The sequence below is a fragment of the Chiloscyllium plagiosum genome, chromosome 2, assembly GCF_004010195.1.
Source record: "Chiloscyllium plagiosum isolate BGI_BamShark_2017 chromosome 2, ASM401019v2, whole genome shotgun sequence".
In the NCBI taxonomy this organism is placed as follows: Eukaryota; Metazoa; Chordata; class Chondrichthyes; order Orectolobiformes; family Hemiscylliidae; genus Chiloscyllium; species Chiloscyllium plagiosum.
Window position 1 is genome coordinate 23,055,202 of NC_057711.1, and position 16,983 is coordinate 23,072,184.

The following is a 16,983-nucleotide window of genomic DNA, read 5'->3' on the forward strand; positions in this document are numbered from 1 at the left end:
TATTTTCCAATCATATAATATTTTGGCTCCCAAGGGGTTAGCAAAATAAACCATACATACTGCAATTTACTGTAACAACTGTTGCAGAACTGCTACAAATCCCAGGGATAAACAGAATTCAAGTTAAAAGTCTCCTCTGAGCTGGCCAATGTCATTGTTCGAAAGCGTGACATTGCACTGGAGACTGATATTTGGCTGTTTTGCTATTTGTTTCGCTTCATTAGGTCTCCGAAGCAATCAGTTAAGGTATTCCTGCATTGCAAATCCATGACAGCTGACGTTTGATTTGCAGTTAATTATAGCAGTTGATTTTCATAATTTATGAGTCTCACTGTCAGACCCCATTTAGCATTCCAGCTCTTGATAATGCTGAGTGGTGTAGGGTGATATGACCGGGACAATGAACCAATTAACAGGCAGAGTTAACGTTAAGTCAGCCAAGATTCTGCCGAAGTGATGTTCTATTGAGAGTTGTTTCAGGAAGAGAACCTGGACTCGATTATAGCTGTTTACAGCATCCTCAACCAGTTCCTTCTCCAATCCTCCTATCCACACAATGCTGATTTTCATATAGTATCACTAAAATCACCAGTTACTTCTTTCCAGGAATGACAAACATGTAATTAAACGATCAATTCAGGAGATTTAGAATTGGAATTCTCTCTCAATCTTCTTTCCAATGTTGTTGTACTGAGGGCCCACACATTAGGCAGCACAGCCTTTTGTAGCTTGCAATGCAGCCAGGGATCGGGCACATATGCCAAGGAGTCAGACACCTGTCATCGGAGAACTAGGCTCAGAATGCTGGTAAAAACATGGTCAGACTCTGTAAGGGATTCAAAAAATGTGTCCTGTCAAGAGTGTTGGCACACGGACTTAGTAAATTATTGCCAGGAACAGTCTCTGGGTATGTGATCACAGGCTCAGGAATGCCCATAGCCTTTTTTGCCTTTGCATGACAAATACAATTAAGTACTTCTTGGGAGCAAATTATTGCAGATGCTTGAATCTGTACTGAAAAGCAACAATGATAGTGGGACAGGCAACATCCATGGAGAGAGACAGAGCAAGCTTATGTCTCAAGTCTAGATGACGTTTCATCAGCGGTGAAGAGTCATCTCGACTCAAAATGTTAGCTTGTCCTAAGTAGTTCTTAAATCTTGGGAGTGGTTCTGCTTCAACCACTCTTACAGTTCCACACTCCCACCACTCTTGGGGTGAAAATGTTTCTCCACACATCTCCAGCCCTTTAGCTTAAATCTCTGTCCCCCTGGTCATTGATCATTTCACCAAAGGGAGAAGTTCCTTTCTGTTACCTTGTCTCTGCCTCTTATAATTTTATACATCTCAATCATGGGGTCCCTCAGTCTCTCTGCTCCAAGAAAAACCACCTGATTCTATCCAAACTCTTTTCATCAAGAAAATTCTCCAGCCCAGGCAATATCCTGGTAAACGCTCCCCTCCCCCCCCGCCCCACCCGCATCTTCCCCAGTGCCATCATATCACTTCTATATTCTCGATGCGAACTACCCAATGTTTTGTCCAGTTCTAGCATAACCTCCCTGCTCTTCAGGCAGGTGCCCAAAGGCTTGGTCAGACAGACAGATTTCAAGAAGCATCTTAAATAAAGGAAGAGGTGGAGATGTTTAAGGAGGGAATCTCTGAACTTAGGGCTTACACATCAGAAGGTACAGTCACCAGTGGTGGAGTGTGGGAAGTCTAGATTGGCAGAGGAAGCTATCTCAGAGGCTTGCAGGATGAGATTAGAAAGCTAGAACGAGGCAAGGCCATGGAGAGATTCAAAAACAAATAAAAACTCTAAAATCAAAGCATTGCTAAACTGGGAGCCAGTGTTGATCAGCGAACAGAGGAGTCATGACTGAACTATACATGATGTGAGATTGAACTCAGGCAACAGAGTTAGGATGTCTCTAGTTTAGAAAGGGTTGAAAGTGGAAGGATAGCCAGGGGTGGGTGAGAAGCTGACTAAAGCTACTGATTTTACACTGTCAGGTAGAATAACGATTTGGATTAGCATACAGTAAGCATAATTAGTGAGTTTATGGATGGCAGCAAAACTGGGGGTGTAGTAGATAGAAAGGAAAGTTATTGAAGATTTCAAAGGAATCTTGATCAATTGAGCCAATTGGCTGGAGAGTGTCAAATGGAATTTAGATTAGATTCCCTACAGTATGCAAACAGGTCCTTCGGCCTAACCAGTCCACACCAAACCTCTGAAGAGTAACCCACCCAGACCCACTCCCCCACCCTACATTTACCCCTGACTAATGCACCTAACACTATGGGCAATTTAGCATGGCCAGTTCAGCTGACCTGCACATCTTTGGATTGTGGGAGGAAACTGGAGCATCCGGAGGAAACCCACGCAGACATGGGGAGAACTTGCAAACTCCACACAGACAGTCACCCAAGGTGGGAATCGAACGCGGGTGCCTGGCTCTGTGAGGCAGCAGCACTATCCACTGAGCCACTGTGCCACCCCAAATTTAGATAAATTTAATTTAGATAAATGTGTGGTATTGCATTTTGGAAAGACAAACAAGGGCAGAACTTGCCCAGTTAATGGTGGTGACCTGGGGAGTGTTGTAGAACAGAGAGACTAGTAGTTCAGGTGCATTGTTCCTTGAAAGTGGTGTCACAGGTAGACAGGTTGGTAAAGTGTCTTCATTGATTAGACCATTGAGTACAGGAGTTGGGATGTCATGTTGCGCTTTTACAGGAGGCTACTTTTGGAGTACTGTGTACAGTTTTGGTCACACCGATATAAGAAGGCTATTATTAAATTTGAGAGGGTGCAGAAAAGATTTATTAGGATGTTACCAGGACTGGAGAGTTTCAGTTAAAAGGAGAGGTTGAATCAGCTGGGACTTTCTTCACTGGAGCATAGGTGGTTGAGGGGGCGACCTAATCGAGGTTTATAAAACCATAAGGAGTATAGATAAGGTAAATATCAAAGGTCTTTTCCCTGGGATTAGGAAGTTCAATAAGGGCATAACTTTAAGGTGAGAGTAGAAAGATTTAAAAGGGACCTGAGGGCGTCTTTTTCACACAGAAGGTGGTTTGTATGTGGAATAATTGCCAGAGGAAGTGGTAGTTACAGGTACAGTTACAACATTTAAAAATCATTTGGACAAGTACATGAACAGAAAAAGGTTTAGAGGGATATGGGCCAAACACAGGCAAAACGGGACTAATTTAGTTTGGGAAACCTGGTCAGATTGGACTCAAGGGTCTGTTTTGGTGCAGTATGACTCTTCGGATCTTGAGTTCTGTCTGTGAATAGCTACAAAAGCTGGCCCAGTGCATGAGGCATTTGGACACAAAGTGATTCTGACTGAGTCTGGATGTAAGCTGCTAGTTGTGTGGGAAGGAACCAGAAGGGGGAACTTTTTTTTCGAGGAGGTAAGGTATTCTGAAAGCAGAATCAAGGGGAGTCTCTGACAAGCTGTTTCAGGTGGCTCTGTCATCATTCTAATGGTCTGTAACACTAAGAGGACAGCACATTCTTTTAATGGCTCCGAGAGGAATCTCAGCCTTCAAACCTACTCTTTTGTGACAATTGTCATCACTAACGTAGTTGAGTGAAGGCCCCGAAGCTTTGTCTCAGTAAGCTTGGAGGATTGGAGACAAAGAGCCGACTATCGTTTTTCACACCTTGTGTGCCCATCCCAATCCCCCCTCTATTGTCCACAAAGCTGTTTGCAAAGTGTTCTCCCAGCCCCCAATGTCTCCTATACCTGCCAGCTTGTTTTTGTTTGTTTGGCACCTGAATGAAGGTGACAGGGGAGGGTTGGAGATGATAAAGCAGGGATAAGCTGCTGCTATGTCTGTGAATGCTGTGGAATGCAACAGACAAAAGAACGGCTCTTGATCACCCAACACCAAAAAGTTAAGAACTCACCTCTCTGCGAAATCTGAAACCTCTCTGGGTGCATGTGCTTTTGTGTTTGTTTGCTTTTAGCTTTGTTATTCTACGTTTTAAACGGAGGACAGAAGGGGAGAAAGCAAAGCTCACTTCCTCTATTATTCCCACAACTAGGGGCAAATTTCTCCCTGAGGGAGCTGGGAATCTGTGAGCCTGCCACTCGCCGGGGCCTGGCGTTCTGTTCGGAGATGGGGCTCCCCCACCGAGGATACTCCGTCAATGCAGGCTCCGACGCTGAGACGGAAAATGAAGGCGTGATGTCCCCGGAGCATGCCATGAGGCTGTGGGGCAGGGGGGTCAAATCCGGACGCAGCTCCTGCCTATCCAGTCGTTCCAATTCAGCCCTCACACTAACCGACACGGAGCACGAGAACAACAAGTCAGACAGTGAGAACGGTGAGTTCCAAAGCTTCTTTAAAATTCCAAGTACACTTGCTGGCCATTTCTGTCTCTCTCTCTCTCATTTTTCTCAATTCTCCCAGGAACAAGTCCCCGTAGATGTCAGGCCCCTTGGGTATTGCCGTTGCCCCAGATCGATAAGGGCACGGGACGAGCTGAGTTATGCTGGGCACCTCCGACACTATTTCAGAGACATTGTTGAGGTGCAGCATTGTCGAAATCATGATTAATTTGTCTTGCAAATTCTCTGGTAGCATTGATCACAGCCTGGGCTCAGGGGCCAGGAACTCTTGTGAGATTAATGAGGATTTGATGGGTTTGGTTTTCAAAGCAGGAAGAGCAGAGGGTGAGGGGAGCAGATAACCAAGATTTATATCTATTGTGTCTCCTGGATAATCTCAGTGGAGGTGCAAATGCAGCTCATGGAGATAAAATGTTCCCGGGAGCCCAGCCTCAAATCGAAGGTGTCTTTGAACATTCCTCGTCAAGAAAACTCAGCAGAGATGTATAGATTCTTGTGGATGGATGAGTAACCACGGAGGGCACTTTATTAATGATGCTGGCAGGGAGAGGATGGGGGTGATTGGAGGTTGGAGCACAAATTCATCATCTTTAAAAAGCAACGATAATGCGAGCAGTTGAAATAGTGTTCCATTAGGAGCTGAAAGCACTTTAAAAAGTGTGTCCTGGGAACCGTGTGGTGCAGATGTTAGAACAGCTTCTCGAGGTCAGTGAACTTGACAGCTCGCTTTGATTCAAAGCTCAAAAAGTCTTCCCCTCTGCAGGTGCTTGAATATGAGAGTAGTGCTGCTAACCCCTGGTGTCAATGACGTGCACAACTGGCAACAGCATCCAACTGAACAGGCCTTTGGTCTGACAACACGAGGCTAGTGCTGAGTCGTGTTTGCCATGGGGAGTTAAAGTTCCCCTCAGCAGCCTAGTCAAGCCACTGAGCCAGTTCGCTGGGGTCAGTGTGTTTCTGAGCCAAAATTGGTAAACAGAACTCAGCTCAGCTTTCAGCGTTGACCTCAGTGTCAACTGGGGGGAGCACACACACATGCAGTGGAGACAAGAGAGATATGGGGGTTAATATTGGGCACTGGTGGAGACCAGGACCAAGTTTACAACCCGTAGGTGAGAGATATGTAAAGATCCGTACTCTACGCGAAATCCAAATCTACATCACCGGCAGAAGGATGGAGCGGTTGCTTTGTGGTAAAAAGAGATTCGGTACCATCAGAAAATGGTGACACATGTTGATTGATTGTTAACTGAGATGACACTGTCGTGTGGATGTACATCATATTTGCAGAATGTTCACTGAGCACACTCTGATTTCCTGGAGAATATATTAACGGACTTGCTGAAGTGTCACAGCTCCATACAGTATTACAAAACCAAAATCAGTTTCCCAGAGCCAAACATACTGAAGGCATTGAAACATTCAAGACACTGCGTTCAGTTCAATGGTAAATTGTTTGACTCGGTCACGTTTGGCACCCAGATACAAATTTGTTCATTGATGCAGTATTTACTTGGAAAGGTTAGGCACAGCTTGCTCCCTGTCTTGTAGCAGTACCCAGTGTAGATGTCTGTCATCTTACTCCAAGGATACCTTGTGAATATTCTATATCTTCAAAGTGCAGCAACAGGTACAGAGCCAATGTGAGTAACTGCAGTGGATTTGGGCAGCTCAGCTCCACAATTAGTGTCCCAATATATAACCTCTGCTTTTAACCTGAGTCGTAAGAGGGCAGCATTGGCTCAGTGGATTGACTCACTGCGCACACGCTAACTTCACAGTGTTCACGCTGGCTGGTGAGTGTAGGCCACAACCAATGCAACTGATCCCATCCATCAGTGTTGGGTGGGGAGTTAGGGAGCTCTGATAGCAAGTCTGACTGGGGAGAATACTCTGAACAGGAGTTTCCAGGTGGTTCCTGGAAGAGCATGTTCGTTCCCCCATATTCACGGGGAAACCTAAAAACACAAACAGCAACTTGCCTTAGAAGTTACCTGCGTAGTCTTCTCATGTCGGATGCCAGCCTTCCCTGACAATGCCCACACCGGTCAGTTGACACTGAGAGTGCAGTACCAAACCAAAGTGAAGGATGGTGTACTTCAAATATCCTATTCTTGCAACATACAGGAGGGATTGTGAAGTCGTGGGATGGTTGTGAAGGTTCAGAATTGCCTTGCACAAATGCCAATTCTGTTAGATCGAAGGTGGTGCTTTAAGCAAGTGAAGGATAGTCAGCTTGGCGGCAGCTATGGCTTTGGGGCTTTGTAATTGCTACCACTGCAGGTTCGAGCCATGAAAAAAATGGACAGGCCGCTTTTTCTAATGGGTTTTACCTAATTTGGATTTGCACCGGAAATTGCATGTCAGAAACCAAACTGCTGGAAATCCTTCCAAAATGAACCCTTAGTCTTGCAAGCCTATCTCCTTTCTTTCCTATGGTGTCCCAAGATCACAGTGTTTCCTGGGCATATATCTTAAAAGATCATTCAGCAGACATGGACATCGTTGGCAGGGCTGATATTTCGCGTCCATCCCTAGTCGCTCCTGAGGAAAACGGTGCTCAGCAACCTTCTTGAATTAATGCAAGTTTCGACTGTGGGGTTTGCTGAGCTACTTTATTGTGTACATTTGGACTTGGAGTGACAGTCCAGGTAAAGACGATTGGTTTCCTTCCTTGAAGGGCATGTGTGAAGCAGAAGTGTGTTTCACCACTGTCCAGTAGTTTCATGGTGATCATTATTGAGACGAGCTTTTTATTCCAGATTTATTTGACAAACAGAATTCAAGGTCCTCACCGACTATGGTGAGATTTGAATTTATGTCTCAAAAATTTCAAGTCCAGGCCAGTACAATATCAGTCAAATAATATAATCGTCAGGGCACCTTGCAGTACAATGGAAAAATAGTTTATATCAATGGAACAGAGAACGTAGAAGATTACAGCGCTATAACAACCCTCGATGTTGCACGACCTGTGAAACCAATCTGAAGCCCATCTAACCTACACTATTCCATTATCATCTATATGTTTATCCAATGACCATTTAAATGCCCTTAAAGTTGGCAAGTCTACTACTGTTGCAGGCAGGCCATTCCATGCCCTTACCACTCTCTGAGTAAAGAACCTACCTCTGACACCTATCCTATACCTATCACCCTTCAATTTAAAGCTAGGTCATCGCCATCCGAGGAAAAAGGCTCTCACTGTCAACCCTATCTAATCCTCTGATTATTTTATATGTCTCTATTAAGTCACTGCTCAACCTTCTTCTCTCTAAAGAAAAAAGCCTCAAGTCCCTTAGTCTTTTCTCATAAGATCTTCTCTCCGTACCAGGCAACATCCTGGTAAATCTTTTCTGCACCCTTTCCAAAGCTTCCACATCATTCCTGTAATGCGGTGACCAGAACTGTACACAATACTCCAAGTGCAGTGTACCAGAGGTTTGTACAGCTGCAACATGACCTCGTGGCTCTGAAGTTCAATTCCCTCTACCACTAAAACCTAATACACCGTACACCTCCTTAACAATCCTATCAACCTGGGTAGCAACTTTCAGGGATCTATGTACATGGACACCGAGATCTCTCTGTTCATCTACACTACCAAGAATCTTACCATTAGCCCAGTACTCTGTATTCCTGTTACTCCTTCCAAAGTGAATCACCTCACAATTTTCCGCATTAAACTCCATTTTCCACCTCTCTGCCCAGCTCTGTGGCTTGTCTATGTCTCTCTGTAATCTGCAACATCCTTCAGCACTGTCCACAACTCTGCCTACCTTAGTGTCATCTGCAAATTTACTAACCCATCCTTCTACACTATCATCCAAGTCATTTATAAAAATGGCAAACAGCAGTGCTCCCAAAACAGATCCTTGTGGTACACCACTAGTAACTGAACTCCAGGATGAATATTTCTCACTAACCACTACCCTCGGTCTTCTTTCAGCTAACCAATTTCTGATCCAAACCTCTAAATCACCCTCAATCCCATACCTCCATATTTTCTGCAATAGCTTATCGTGAGGAACCTTATCAAACGCTTTACTGAAATCCATATACACTCATCCACCTGTTTGGTCGCCTTGTCAAAGAACTCAGTAACGTTTGTGAGGCATGACCTATCCTTCACAAAACCGTGTTGACTATCCCTAATCAACTTGTTCTCAAGGTGCTTATAAATCCTATCTCATAACCTTTTCCAACACTTTACCCACAACCAAAATAAGGCTCACTGGTCTGTATTTACCAGGGTTGTCTCTACTCACTTTCTTGAATAAGGGGACAACATTTGCTATCCTCCAGTCTTCTGGCACAATTCCTGTAGACAAAGTTGATATAAAGATCAAAGCCATAGGTTCTGCAATCTCCTCCCTGGCTTCCCAGAGAATCCGAGGATAAATCCGATCTGGCCTCAGGGTCTTATCTATTTTCCAGAATTGCTGGCAGCGCCTCCTTATGAACCTCAATCCTGTCTAGTCTAATAGTCTGTATCTCAGTATTCCCCTCGACAACATTGTCTTTTTCCACTCCGAATACTGGCAAAAATATTCATTTAGTGCCTCTCCTATCTCATCAGATTTCACGCACAGCTTCCCACTACTGTCCTTGACTGGTCCTAATCTTATTCTAGTCATTCTTTTATTCCTGACAAACCTGCAGAAAGCTTCAGGGTTCTCTTTGATCCTACCTGCCAAATACTTCTCATTTTCTCTCCTGGTTCTTCTTAGCACTTTCTTCAGCTCCTTCCTAGCTAACATGTAATTCTCAAGCACCATAACTGAGCCTTCACGTTTCATCCTCACATAAGCCTCCTTCTTTCTCTTGACAAGCGATTCAACTTCTTTAGTAAATCACGGTTCTCTCTCTCGACCACTTCCTCCCTGCCTGACAGATACATACTTATCAAGGACATACAGTAGCTGTTCCTTAACCAAGCTCCACATTTCAATTGTGCCCATTCCCTGCAGTTTCCTTCTCTGTCCTATGTATCCTAAATCTTGCCTAATCACATCATAATTGCCTTTCCCCCGGCTATAACTCTTGCCCTGCGTTATATACCTGGGAGGCAGCACACCAACCGTGAGTCTCTCTCGTTTGCACAGAATCTCCTATCTGTCCCCCTAACTATGGAGTCCCCAATGACTAATGTTCTCCTGTTTACTCCCCTTCCCTTCTGAGCAACAGGGACAGACTCTGTGCCAGAGACCTGTGCCCTATTGCTTACCCCTGGCAAGTAATCTCCCCCAACAGTGTCCAAAATGGATACTTGTTATTGAGGGGAACGGCTACAGTGGATCCCAGCAGTGGCTGTCAGTTCACTTGCCGTCTCCTGACTGTAACCCATCTGCCTTTTTCCTGCATCTGAGGTGTGACTACCTCCCTGTAACTCCTCTCAATTACCCCCTTACCCTCCCAAATAATCCATATTTCATCCAGCTCCAGCTCTAGATCCCTAACGTGGTTTCTGAGGATTGGGGTTGGGTGCACTTCCCGCAGATGAAGTCAGTGGGGACACTAGTGGTGACTGTCACCTCCCACATTCTACAGGAGGAACATTCAACTACCCTAACTTCCATTCTCACTGTTCTAATTCCCAAAGAGACTATTAGAGAAAAGAAAATGAGCCTGATCACCTCATTTAAGTAGGTTTAATAAGTTCTCTGCCTAAATTAAGACCAAAAATCTAATCAAATCAGGCATCCAGTAAATTCTAAATTGTATTTGGTCCACTTTTGTATTGGTTTTGCCACATCTATATTCAGATGGAATTTATCTTCAGTTTGAAATTACATAACCTAAAATATTAATAGTTCATTTCCTAATTGTCAAAAAGAAAAACAGCTTGCATTTACGTTGATCCGTTACCATCGTCACTAGTCCCAAAGTGCTCCACAGGAGTGAATTTTGGACAGGATTTGTCATTGAGCTGCACAAAAGATATGAGAGCAGCTTGGTCAAAGAGGCAAGGTGTGAGATGTGTCTTAAGAGAAGGATAGAGGCACTGAGGTTGAGTCGAGAGTGAATTCCAGAGCTTAGGGCCTAGGCAGCTGGAGGCATAGTTCACAATGGTAAAGCAAAGGAAGTCACAGATGTGCGATACACATCAAAAGCAGTCCATTCCCTATGAAGTGCCTCAGAAATCCTAAGTTGATGAAAGGAAATGCATGTTCAATCTTTCCACTCTGAATGTTGGTGCAGCTGGTTATTCAAATATAATACAATACGGCATAGCTGCCACCTAGTTTGGATCTCCTTTTCTGATTCCAGGTTTCTATCAAGTTAATCAGACAGTGCACTAGTCTAGCATTCTAACCTTTCTGGTGTTATACAGTCATCTTTACCTGAGGGGAACGGATTCCAAGACCTATTGCAGATGCCCCAAAACGCGGATAGTAGCGAACCTATCCATTTAAATGGGAAATGTACCTCCCCAGCAGCCCCTTGCCCCCTGGTTCTGAAATGTCCCATGTAATATGTTCGAGCCACGGCAAACCGCGGGTAACTGAAACCGTGGAAACCGACTCCGTAGATATGGCGGTCGCCCTGTACTTCAACATTTCACTTCCATCAGTTCAGTAAAGATTCACACCTGCATTGCATGAACTTTGTATTGAGCGCAAAGTAAGGTTACAGAAAGTGGTGGCATCCCGTGGCATCGTGTAGCAACTCAATCAGCCCCTTCATGAGGGCTGAGAATTTTCTCTTGAGGGAGTCTCATCGATTAGCCATTTTCCTTTCTCTCTTCATTTTCTGACAGAGGAAAGGGGATTTGGAGCATCCAAATGAATAAAAACGAGGCTTAAATTGAATAATTTGTCGTCTTTCCCTCTCTGTTTCTGATTAATATGTTTGAATGCTGAATGCTAATAACTTCATTGGGTGAAGTGGGGTGGGAGTTACTGCCCATAACAGTCAATGACAGTGCGAGGGTGTTACATTAATAATATACAGTTGAAATGACAGAATCAATAAAGTGCCTCAGATTAATGATGGAATCTCGACTGATATTAATTCTGCTCTGTTACTCTATCAGGTTCTGTCATCGTTGTCACTTCCCGTGTTATCATTTATATTTGCCATTTGGACAGAAATTTCCAAGAAACTAAACAATAAATGAGGTTGGTGAGGTTCAGTTACATGTAAGGTTAGGGGATGATTCTGTTTGGATTCCTTCCCTCTCACTCATCTTTTTCCTTTCATCTCCTCTTCTCAGAATGGAAAATGAAGCAGGTAGACTTACCTGAAGTAAAACTGTTGCTGAGAGATATGCACTACTCCCTCCCATAAAGTGGTTCTAATGCTTGGACTCTGAGATGATAGAAATGGAGACTCCTAGATCCTTGATTTGGGGGAATTGCCTTCGGGTCTTCAATTAAACATAAAGCTTGCAGCCAGATTTCCTCCTTTTAGGCAGTCTCAGTGGTGACCTTTACCCTGTTAGGAACAAGGTCAGCCAGGGATCTCAAAAATATGGCATGGCGGTAACAGGTTTTCCTCTGAGCACCTTATCATATAATGACTTCAAAAGGGAATCCATTGGCATTGGTTCAGATGGCACCAGATAAATACTAAAGTTTCCCTCTTTCGTGTCAACTAATTCCAAATGAATCAATGACTTTGTAGGTGGCCATTAAAGATTGCTGATTATTTGCCGATTATATTTAAATTTTAAAAAGAACTACCGAAGTGACTGGGTGAGAATAGAACTTCCTTCCTGTAGAAACTTGATTAAATTCCATTACTGTTTGGCTTGGATGAGGTACTTTTGAAATGTATTCACTGATTTGTAATGGATGGAGATGCAGTCACTAATTTGTATGTAGTCATGCCTCACAGATAACAATGTTTACTTCTAACATCTTGTTTGAAAGATAGTGCTCCTGATGATTTTCAGCATTGCACTGGAAGGGAGTATCTATGCCTAACCTTTTGAATATTGTTAAGATATATCCAATCGTAATTGAGTGGATTTCAAGTACATCACCTCCGCACGTCTGGCAGGAGAATTGCAAACAGCCAGAAAAAGAGTTTGGAACCCAATAAAAAACATGATTGATCCTTATCATCCCTTCACATTTGTAAAGCCTAGTGGGGGCGAGGTGGAAAATTTTGGCCTAAATCTATGCTTCTGTTTATTTCTACATATATCCAGTCACTCTGGTTAACAGAACATAGTGTTTTGATTTAGGACTTATCCACCAACGAGATAGCCCTTCCTGAAATTCAAGACACAAGTAGGAAGTTGCAACAGTTAAGAACAACAAGCACAAATACGAAGGCATTGACTAGGTTTGTGAATTGGAATTCACTGGGCATAGAGGAACATATGTGTGTCTCATATCTCTGTCTTCCAGAGAGTTATCAAGCCCTAGGAAGTGGCACAGCAAGAGTCCATGTGGACAAAATAGAAGGAAAGGGAAGAATGAAAAAGTATCAGTAGTTGTGTGGTAATTTACTGGCTAGTATATTCCAGGGCAATGTCACTGCTAGTAGACAGACCAAATATAAAGAGAAGATTTAGTTTATTTGGAACAATATATATAAAATATTAAAAATCTCATCTCACCATTCAAACAACAGTTATGTCATAGAATCCCTACAGTGTGAAAACAGGCCACTTGGAGCAGCAAGTCCACATCAACCCTCCAAAGAATATCCCTCCAAGACTCATTCCCCTACCCTACATTTACCCTTGATTAATGAACCTAACCGACACATCCCTGAACATGAAGAGCAATTTAGCATGGCCAATTCACCTAACCTGCACATCTGTGAGAGGAAATCAGAGCACCTGGAGGAAGCCTGTGCAGACACAGAGAGAATGTACAAACTCCACACAGTCACCCAAGGCTGGCATCGAACCCGAGTCCCTTATACTGTGAGGCAGCAATGCTAACCACTGAACTACCATATTATGTATTTAATCCTTGTAATGTTCGCTTTTGTTTTAATTCTGATCCAATTGCGGCTTGATAATTACTCCCGTATATCCAACACAATAGGCATTACGAAATCCCAAATATTTCTCCCTGTCAACAGTAGCAGTCCTGAGTGCTTAAACTGTGTGAGTGGAAGTATCTTCCTGTGCCTGAGCGAGTTGCTGCAATGCTTTTCAGCATTTCTTACACCCGAACCTGCGACAGGAAATGTTCTTTCCAAATTTGAGCCATGACTTGGAGGTGCTTGTGTTGGACTGGGGTGGCTAAAGTTAAAAAAAATCACACAACGCCAGGTTATAATCCAACGGGCTTATTTGGAAGCACTAGCTTTCGGAGTGTTGCTCCTTCATCAGGTGGACAATCTGATGAAGGAGCGGCGCTCCGAAAGCTAGTGCTTCCAAATAAATCTGTTGGACTATAACCTGGTGTTGTATGAATTTTAACTTTGTCCAAGTTTGAGGCCACTCTGAAACATTGGTCACCACGCAGAATTACATTCTCTGAGACTCAGGAACACACAGCAGAATGTGGCGTAATGGCTTCAGATCGGCACTGATACATTGGGCCTCAATCTGCATGTCAAGTCAGCATGATGTTTTCCACTTTGCACTTTGATTCCCACTCCCTTTTCCCCCAGGGCAATCCGCTGTTGTCTGGAGACACTGGTTAATTTGTTCCTTTGTATTGAAATTGTAAAAGATCTGCTACACCACTTGGTGATGCTGGAAGTTTTAGGCTGAATTCTGTTTTTTGACATTCTACTTCCTTACCTTGGTGCTTTTAGAGAGCATCCTGCTTGCATTGAACAGGCTCTTAGCTTGTACTGGTCCAAAGATGGTTTTTTTGTGTAGAACTTACTTAACATTGAGCTGCAATACCCCAGACCATCAGAAATTCCTCTAAAACGTTGGCCCTGAATTCAATGAAAGTAAAAATCCTGGAGAAAGCCATCAATACAGCAATGTTTCAGTTTTGGAACTTTGTAGCAGGGCATGACGGTGATAAAGAGAGAAGCCTGGCAATGTCCTGAGGAGATACTGCCCCTGACAGTTCTCCTGTTCGGGAAGAAAGTGAGGTCTGCAGATGCTGGAGATCAGAGCTGGAAATGTGTTGCTGGAAAAGCGCAGCAGGTCAGGCAGCATCCAGGGAACAGGAGAATCGACGTTTCTGGCATAAGCCCTTCCTGAAGAAGGGCTTATGCCCGAAACGTCGATTCTCCTGTTCCCTGGATGCTGCCTGACCTGCTGCAGTTCTCCTGTTCGGGCTAGCTGACTGGCTGACTGGGCATTTCTGCCATTTTCTCTTTCATTTTCAGTTTTCTAGTGTTTGCTAGGCTTGTATTTTGCTTTTTACTCTGAACTTTCTTTCCTTGCCTGTGAAAGAACCAGAAAGTGGAACTGCAATGGGTCTCACGGCTCTTGTAATCGGTGGCCCTGTATGGGTTGAATGCTGTAAAGGATTCTGTTTGCTCGTAATCGTGTTCATGTGAAGCTGCTGCTGGGGCTGGTAGAGACGATCACATAGCTGGTGGAATGTGCCTTTGTAAAGGAGGTCGAGAGAGAGAGGCAATAATTTTTGTCCAGCTTCGTGCCTGAGCAGCTCTGTAGCACAGAGTCTGTTACACAGGACTCTGTGCTGTGTGGTCTGTTCCTAGAATGCACACTGAGAAAACATCGACTGAGCCTGGAAGATCAGCAACTCGGTGAAAGATGCTGTTTGGTCTGTCCAAAACTTGTTGGTCTTTCGGAGCAAGAAGTTGGCCCCAGTCAGTGTTGCAGAGTGGCACATCCCAAGGCCCAGGACTACGTGCGAGGGGCACACTAAAGCTTGGGACAACTGCCACCAAGGCACAGTGGGGAAAGATCACTGTTTGAGATCTTCTGCCGCAGTTAAATGGGAGTCCATTTAGTTATCAGGCCCTACTACTGCATCAAATGTTTGTATATATAGTCTTGCATAAGTAAGAAATGCCTTGGGTTTGTTTGTGCAAAGACTGTACAGAATTGAACTGCTATCATGACTATGTATGTATATAAAGATTTTTTATGAATAAAACATATTTTTGAAATAAAGAAGCTAATCTCACTCATTCACATCTATTCTGGAAAAAAAGGGTTTGATTTAAACAGCAGTTTCTTTGTATTTCTCTTCATATAAAGTTTCACAGTCTTCTTTCAGCATGAATCTAGCAACCAATCAAAAAATCTATGTCTTTTCAATAATGGGGCGTGAATTGAGGGCCCTGTTTTCTAACCATTCACTATAATCAGTGCCTGACAGTATGTAATCTTGTGTGAAAGCAGAGGTATTGCTACGGTCAACGTCAGTCGTGATAGAAAAATACCTAGTTTATACAAGATAACTGATCATTTGCTGTGAGAAGCAATCTGTTGCTCTATTGCTGCGCCTTTGTGCCAAGTACAGGGAAGGTTATAAGCATCACTTCTAATAATCTATGCTTCGCTGTCACAGATCTTTAGACTTTACCTTATTTATCCAGTTCAAATATCCTCAGTCCTCCGTTACAAAGAAAGAGTCTCCTTTCTGAAAGGAGGGATCACTTGTGCTATCCATTGAGTGATGTTTGAAGGGGCTTCATCAGTGTGTGGTCCACTGTCTAAAAGCTCTCTAAATGGAGCTTTGCTGGCAGCTCCAGCACCTATAGAGTCTTTAGTTAATGATTTTAAGTGGACTAAATGTACTGATGTCAACAATTTCCTCATAAATATCTAAAAAAATGCCTATTTTTAGAAATCGATAGTAAGCAATTGCAGAAGCTTGTCCATCTTCATCCTCTCCCTTCTTCATTTGTAGTTTTCAATAGTTATATTGCTTTCAAATTGTAATTGTAGTCTATATTTATTGATACTAAGGGTTGATATATCTGACCCTAATATTTCTTTTCTTTGTCTTATGTGAGGCTACATGCCATGGTGAACAATGCCATCGTAACTCCAGGCGTATAGAAGCAGTAGGAAGTTATTCTGTTCCTCAAATCAGTTACACCATTCAGTTCGATCATGTACCTTCGCTCCATTAACCCACTTGCTTCATTCCTGTAATGTCCAAAGAAATATCTGTCAATGTCAGTTTTTGAAACTTTCAATGTTGGTAACTTCAAGAGCTTTCCCTGAGGTGGCGTCCTGGACTTGCAAAGCACTTAATGTGTGAAGAAACATTTTGTCCCAACGCCCCTATCATGCTCCCCTATTCCCCTGCCTAAAAAAAGGGCCTACTTTAAATTTGAATGTGGTGCTCCCTTGTTCTGGTCGCCATCGTCAGGTGAAATAGTTTCTTTCCACGTCCCTTATTAATGCCTGTGTTCATATTCAAATTCAGAGAGGTAATGGCCCAGTGATATGATGATTGGACTGTTAATCCAGAGAGCCAGGTAATGTTCTGGGTAGCTGGGTTTGAATCCCACTATCAGAGTCAAGATTAGAGTGGTGCTGGAAAGGCACAGCAGGTCAGACAGTATCCGAGAAGCAGGAAAATCGATGTTTTGGGCAGGATCCCTTCATCACTTCCACCCCCCTGACATAATTTCTGCCCCCGGCATCACCACCGAAGCCACGTGTTCCGCGACTTCCGCCCCCATCACGGACGCTTCCGTAGCCGCTTCCGTCCACGACGACTTCACATACACCATGTGTGCCGTCACATCGCTGACGGCA

At 43.6% G+C, this 16,983-nt stretch overlaps 1 protein-coding gene across 24 annotated transcripts in view; it reads left to right on the plus strand.

Moving 5' to 3' along the window:
* LOC122557375 (teneurin-3) overlaps positions 1 to 16,983 on the plus strand; it is a 2,612,756-nt gene that overhangs the window by 2,094,151 nt on the left and 501,622 nt on the right. For 22 of the 24 annotated variants that reach the window (XM_043705048.1, XM_043705023.1, XM_043705127.1 and 19 more), the window contains one exon: positions 4,061 to 4,342. The exons of the other annotated variants lie outside the window; for them this stretch is intronic. In XM_043705048.1, the coding sequence (XP_043560983.1) occupies positions 4,061 to 4,342 (282 nt within the window). The remainder of the gene's footprint in view (positions 1 to 4,060; positions 4,343 to 16,983) is intronic. 24 annotated transcript variants of the gene reach the window in all.